This window comes from Benincasa hispida, chromosome 8, assembly GCF_027475165.1.
Source record: "Benincasa hispida cultivar pf3 chromosome 8, pf3_genome.v1.1, whole genome shotgun sequence".
In the NCBI taxonomy this organism is placed as follows: domain Eukaryota; kingdom Viridiplantae; phylum Streptophyta; class Magnoliopsida; order Cucurbitales; family Cucurbitaceae; genus Benincasa; species Benincasa hispida.
In genome coordinates, this window is record NC_143485.1 from 64894905 (window position 1) to 64901915 (window position 7011).

At 32.9% G+C, this 7011-nt stretch overlaps 1 protein-coding gene across 1 annotated transcript; it reads right to left on the bottom strand.

Moving 5' to 3' along the window:
* Positions 1–250: 250 nt before the first annotated feature.
* LOC120083836 (oil body-associated protein 2B-like) lies at positions 251–1494 on the bottom strand. Its single transcript, XM_039039726.2, has 3 exons — positions 1043–1494; positions 734–931; positions 251–633 (listed from the first exon to the last, which is right to left on the bottom strand). Exons 1-3 carry the CDS (start codon positions 1392–1394, stop codon positions 389–391), a joined length of 795 nt encoding a protein of 264 aa, XP_038895654.2. The 5' UTR covers positions 1395–1494; the 3' UTR covers positions 251–388.
* Between the last annotated feature and the right edge of the window lie 5517 nt (positions 1495–7011).

The window sequence follows — 7011 nt, forward strand, 5'->3', positions numbered from 1 at the left end:
TCCATGTGTCTCAAAATTACACACAATTAATGTTCATGTAATCCACTGTCTACCTACTAAATTACCTATAAATAGTGAAATTGGATAGATTTTGAAAGACACATATGGTCTATCAATAATAAAAATGAAAGAATGAAAAAATTCACTACTTTTTATTATTTATTTATTTTCTATATTTATATATTATAATATATTTATTTTACTATATAGTATTATTATATTATATTTTCTGTTATCCACGTTCTTTCTTATTGTTATGCTGCTCAAATTCAGCACAATATATAAATCTATTATTGTTTATTTTCCATTTTTATAGTTGGATATATACATACGTACACACACATACACAAGACCCAGAAGGGCTAAAGCTTAGGTAGAACTTGAGACATTATTTGTTACTGCCTAAGCTATGTATGTCGATGGCAAAGCCCTTCCCTGGGTGCTTTCTCCAATAGTCAGCCTCAGAATTTTCCTTGTCAGTCTCCTCCACGTAAATCCTCCCCTCCGCTATCTCCTTCGTCGATATCTTGTATTTCTCATCCCTCCGGCCGACCAGCTCCGCCTTCACCCTCCCAGGATCCTCCGCCTGGGGTGACACCATAAGCGCCGGGGCTCCCAATGGAAGCTTGTCCCCTACTTAATTCTCAATTTTGGTTTTGGTTTTAATTTCTCGATTTTAAATAATCTATGCTTCAATAATTAGTTTTTCACTCTAAATATGCTAGTACCTCACCTCTATCGAGCTGCCACGTGCACCAGAATTTGCCGTACGTTTTGGCCATCTCATCCAACTCGGGTCTGCCCATAATCTCGGGGAACCGTGGTTTAACCCAAAGACCCGATTTGACCTCGTGAGCGTGAGAGTGCCAAAGCCTTTGCTCTTCCGGGGATAAAGCATCGAATATTCGATCCGAAACAATATACTCGATTCCTGTTGTCAAATGAAACATATTTGACTTTAAATTCTCTACTTATGCATTCAATTTTTATTTATACTTCCAATCTATACTATCTAAAATATGGCCAATGAAGGCTTACGAACCAATGAGACGGGCACTGGAGTCGTCGGAATCGTAGACGGCGGCCTGGAGAAAGTCCTGGTTGAGTCGAGAGATATAAAGGTGAGTCTGGATTTGGCGAGTCAGATCGTGGCTGTATAACGCCATAGTGCAAACGTGTTGACTCATTTCCTTCAATGGCTTCAGAGACTGCAGCATTTGAGCTCCTTTCTCCACCATCTGCTGCATCGCCGTCATTGCCTTCCCCGGCGGCTGAGGAGCTTCCGCCTTCGCTGCTACCGGAGCCGGTTGCTCGTCGCTCGACGCCATTTCCTTCCTAAACGGAGAAACAAATGAGGTGGGAATTTGGTTTTTCAACTTTGAAGACCTGTTCATAAGAATTCGCAATTCGGTGCCGACTGCCACGTCAATGCGATTTTTGCTGACGTGGCTTCCTTTGGACGAAATGTAGCCACTCAGGATGACACGTGCAACATTTCAGGTATAGTAGATAACATATAAATACAATTCTTAAAATAAATAAATAAGTTTTATATTGATACAATTAAAAAGTACAATATTAAATAGATACGATTATTAATTTAGAGTTTTAATTCATATAATTCTAAAATTTAAAAATTTTAAAATATCCAATATAAAATTATAAGAAGTTATCATGTTCTATAAAAATTGCTACAACTATGATTTGGGAATTCAAACCTCTAATTAGTTAATTACAATTAACTTCTTAATAACTACTTAATTGCAATTAACTTCTTAATAATTTGATGGTATGTTGTCTCTAAGCCCAAATTCTTCTAACCTTCGGTCTAAGAAGTGGACAAGTGCATATTTGAAAAAGATGACACTAACTATCGATGCAACATGGATCCTTGAATCCACCATAACTAGTTTAAATGTCATCTTAACCAATCTTTAGTGATCGTGGCTAAGGTAGTTGTGTCGGACCTATGTCTTAATTTTGTCCATGTAACATCTCAATGAAAATAAGAAGTATCCTTTAAAATAATAGTAATAATAATAATACGTAGATGGTAAATCTCTTGATCTTGAATTTCTTATCCTAATCATCATACTGGAAGATCGTTCTGAAGAGACTAATGGATTGTATGGCTCTTCATCTTGAATACAGTATCGATAAATTGATCAACGAGGAACTTGAAGCGGGGATCGTGAATGAACTGTTGGGACCTGGCGGTGTTGGGCTCGAGAAGATGTTGGAGGAATCTCCCATGCTTGCCGGGAAAAGGGAAAAACTCAACCGGAGCATTGGGCGGCTCCGGGAATCCAAAGAGGTGGTTGCCAATATTCTTGATCGGATTGCGACTTTCGGGGGATGAAAATTGGGGTTTTTGTTTAGGGTTTGTTTTTGGCCATTTTAAGAATTTCTGAATTTTCATGATATTTTATCTAATATGTTCTCGTTTTTTTTTTTTAATATAAAACTCATTATTATATTTCCGATCTTTTATTTTAGCAGTTACACAATTTTGGGGAAAATTAAAAGGATATTGTACTTTTAGAAACTATTTAGCAAAATATCGTTGTTTTCAAACTATTTGTAAAAATATTATTGTTTTAAATAAGTTGAGAGTTGAAAATTCGACCTAAACCTTTTTTTTTATAGGAAAATATTGTTGTTTTCAAATCGATTCTGTCATCTCAGCAAGTCTGACTAAATAACGAGCTAATGAATCTTCTTTTTGCCACTGAACTTTCTAATCAAATTCGAGAGCGAGATTATGAGAGACCGCGAGAGTAGCGAGAGCTTGAGAGAGTGTGAACGAGAGCGTGAGCGTGAGCGAGAGTGAGATTTTGATAAAGAGCGAGAATACCGGACAAATTTTTCCTTTTTTTTCCTTTTTAATTATTACACATTTCACCTTCTTCTTTCTAATCCTTTCTTTCTTTTCTTTTTTTTAATTTTCCATTTTATAAAAAAAAATTCTAAAAATATTTATTATTTTATTTAAACTCTAAAAGGAATAAATTAAAAAAAAATATTAACTCATAAAAATAAAAAAATATATAAATTAAATATCTCATTTATATAAAAATAATTACAAAAATCAATGTGTTCCACAAAGCGGACATCGTCGATTTCGAGCTGGTTATCGTCGTCGACTTCGAACTTGAGGTTGCTCGGGTTCTTCTTAATGTTACTCTGGTACCTCTGCAGGCGCTTCATAATATAAATATTCATTATGCTCTCCACGACCCCGATCATGTCCATGCACGTATGAAGACGAAGGACCAGCCTCTGAGTCATAATGTTCTAAACCAAATGCTGGCATCATCATCATCGGACTAACATAATCAGTATGACTCTGCGTCTGCGTCATAGGGGGCAACTTTTCCACATTATGTGCAAACTCATCCTCTTCCCGAACAGGTCCTCTACGTCTAGGAGCTGTAGAGGAACAATAGGTATACCGTACATATAATGAATTTCCTCCATATAGCTTTGGTTGTCACTACATATTGCAAGAACCTGGTTCGGATCATTCGCAACCTCATGAAGTTTACTGTTGTTCGATCTCTGTGAATTATAAAACAATTAGACAATATTTAAAATAAATTTAAATTAAAAAAATTAGATAATATTCATTCATTTACCAGATGACCCACAGCTACTCCCGGACGAGTGATGTACTCCCGGACGATTTCTGTGAATTCCTATTTTAGCAACTTCTTAAACATAACAATAAACTAAATATTTTAACACTATAAACATTAAAGTTAATACTAAATAAATCGAATATCATAAGAATAAACTAAACTTTTCAAATATCATAAGTTCAACTCACAGGTTCAACGGTAGTTCTCTTTTTTCCTTCAAAGTGACAACGTTCGCCCTTTTTTCTGTTATTTGTTATCTGACAACAATTACAAAAAATTAAAAAAAAAAAAACTAGAATCTATAAAAAAAAAAAAATAATAATATAAGAACAAAAATAAATTTTATAATTATTCTTAAAAAATAAAAATTTAGTAGAGTAATGAACCAGTATAGTTGTGTGAGAATAATTTGTATTAAACGAAATACAAGAAGAGAAATGGAAATGAAAATGGGAGGAGAGGAAGATGATTTCGAAGACTTATTTTCAAAGGTAGTGAGGGGGCAGTGAGCTATGAAGGGGCAGTGAGTAAATCAAGGGAAGAGAAGTGAGCAAAATCAAGGGCAGTGAGTCTTCAAAAATTATCGAGGGAGTGATTGAGGAAAAATGAAGAGGATGGTGGTTTAAAAGGATGTAGGTCAAGTGTTGAACACTCGACCCACGGGTTTAGGGTGGTTGAAAAGGCATTAAGGCTATGGCAGAGGGGCATGAATGCGTCAATGAATGCATGGAATCGGAGCAAGGGAATCAGATAACATCAATGCATGCAGGGAATCGTGCAGAGGAATCGGAGCAGAGGTAGCTTGGTGATATATATGCACTTTTTCAGACTTATGGAAAGTAAATAAAGTGAAGACGATTTCCATGTGGCAGACCACATCAGCTGACTGGTTGGCTGTTTAATCCATGTGACAGACTCAATCTCGCTCTCGCTCACAATCTCGCTCTCTCCTACAATCTCGCTTTCAATATCGCTCTCTCCTACAATTTCGCTCTCTCAATCTCGCGCTCTCCTACAATCTCGCTCTATCTTACAATCTCGTTTTCTATCTCGCTTTCTCCTACAATCTCGCTTTCAATCTCGCTCTCTCCTACAATCTCGCTCTCTCTTACAATCTGCTTCACCCACTTATCTTCCTTGTCAAGGGTTGAAGTTTCGACTTATGTATGCCAGAACTTCAACCTTCGACAACCTAATATACAAAATTAGCGAGATTCCCTTCGAGATTCCCTTCTAAAGCGAGATCCTCATCACAAAATTAGCGAGATTTCCCTTTACTTGTCGAGGGTTAAAGTTTCGACTTATGTATGTCGAAACTTCAACCCTCGATAACCCTAATTTACGTATTATTTCCATGTTTTTCTCTGTTTGTCGAGTTCTCAATGTTCGACCTCTACATTAGTTGAATCCTCAACCCTCGACTTCTAGCCTCGAAATCCCAAAACAACAATATTTCTCTAATAAGTTTCAAAACAACAATATTTCTTTAATAAATTTTGAAAACAACAATATTAATATTAAAGGTCCCACAATTTTGTTTCTCGTTAAATAAACTTTATTATGTTTATATATTACTCTTATCAAATTTGAGTTTAGAAAAATATATATATATATTTTTATTTACTAAACACAACGTTAAGAATTAAAAGTTTCATTATATATAAGTTTTGAATTTGAATTTAATAGAGGCTTACTAGACAATATAGAGTTCATAAATTTATAAGACAATGTTGAAAATTAGAAATAAGTTTTTATCTTTAATTTTATTATCAAGGAATTAGAATTGGAATGATGTAAATAAATAACCCAAATTAAGAACAATTAGAATTGGAATGGTATTAACATATTGTAAGAAGTTTAAAATGTGTGTTTATTTGGTCAAAATTAAGTTTATAGAGCATCTTATTTTAAAAATACTCATATCATAAATGCAATACTTTTTTTTAATATATAGCAAAGTACGTTTACTTAGAGAATAACCATGTAGAGTTTTTTTTTTCGACATATAAACACATGCTTTTGAGTAGTTGTTTTTCTTTTTCTTTTCTTTTTGTTTTTTTTTTATATGAAATAAGTGGGGAAAATAGTCCGAAATAACAACTTTAATTTTTAATCTTATAAAATTAACATCTTTTTTGAAAACTCGTTTTCTCATCGACTATCGAAATATAGTTCAAAAAATTAGTTTTTTTTTTTTTAATTTATGATTGTTTGGACTTTTTGGGCCTTTCTCGATAGAGAGATTACACCTAGATTCTACTAGTTTCTTATTTCAATAGTTTTTCTCACCGACTATCGAATTTAGTTAAAAAAATAATAATTTTTTTCTAACTTCTCTAATTTACCAATTGTTTTGAACTTTTTGGGCCTCTCTCCTAGAGAGATTATACCTAGATTCTACTAATTTTTTCAAGATATTATGTGATATTTCTAAATCTTATACTTATATATTTTCAAATTTTCTCCAAATTCGATTATATTTACCAAATATTATATCAAAATCTTATGTACTTTTTTTTAAATCTTTAGCTAAATTTCTAATTTCCAAATCAATTTACCAATTATCCAAATGAATTTTATTGATTTTTATTTTTAAATTTTTGGAAAGATTAAGACTCCATTTGGTAACCGTTTAATTTTTGTTTTTGTTTTTAAAAATTAAGTCTATATCATCTACATTTCTTATCATAATTTGCATTTTTATTAAGTACAATAGATGAATTCTTAGACAAATTCCAAAAACAAAAACGACTTTTTGAAAGCTACTTGTTTTAGTTCTCAAAATTTGGCTTGATTTTTTAAACCAATGATATAACAAAAGAAGAAATTTTGAGGTGAAAGTAGTGTCCAAAACCTTAATTTTCAAAAATAAAAAATTTTTGAATCTCATATTTTGAAGTTGATAATATAAATTTATATCAATTGGGCTATGCTTATAGCTATTTATAATTATAACTATTATTTTGATTTGATTTATATATATATATATATATTTTTTAAAAGATATTGTAATTAAGGTGCAGGGTGGGAGTATCGAACCTCAAACCACAAGGTTGATAATATCAACAGTATGCAAGTTGAGTTACGCTCTTGTTGGCTGATTTCAATATTATTATTAGTATCAAAGATTATAATTATTATTTTAACGGAGTTGTGTTTGAGATCGATCAAGATTTCATTGATTTGATTAATGGTTGAGAAGTACGTCTCTTTTTTTTCTTTTTCTTTTTTTAAGTATAAGTGAGCGTAGGGAATTTGAACTATCAGCCTCGAGACAAAAAGTACCCGTCAGTTATTATTGAGTTATAATTACTTTGGCCATCTTTTTACAATAAAGGTATTGGGGGAAAAATCAAGCTCAACACTATGCCAG

Bases quoted from the DNA above. Each gene is read 5' to 3' on its own strand.
- LOC120083836 (XM_039039726.2), bottom strand. From the start codon at position 1,394: ATGAACAGGTCTTCAAAGTTGAAAAACCAAATTCCCACCTCATTTGTT. The intron at 932-1,042 runs GTTCGTAAGCCT...ATTTGACAACAG, and splicing joins CTCCAGTGCCCGTCTCATTG to GAATCGAGTATATTGTTTCG. The intron at 634-733 runs GTGAGGTACTAG...AGAATTAAGTAG, and splicing joins CACGTGGCAGCTCGATAGAG to GGGACAAGCTTCCATTGGGA.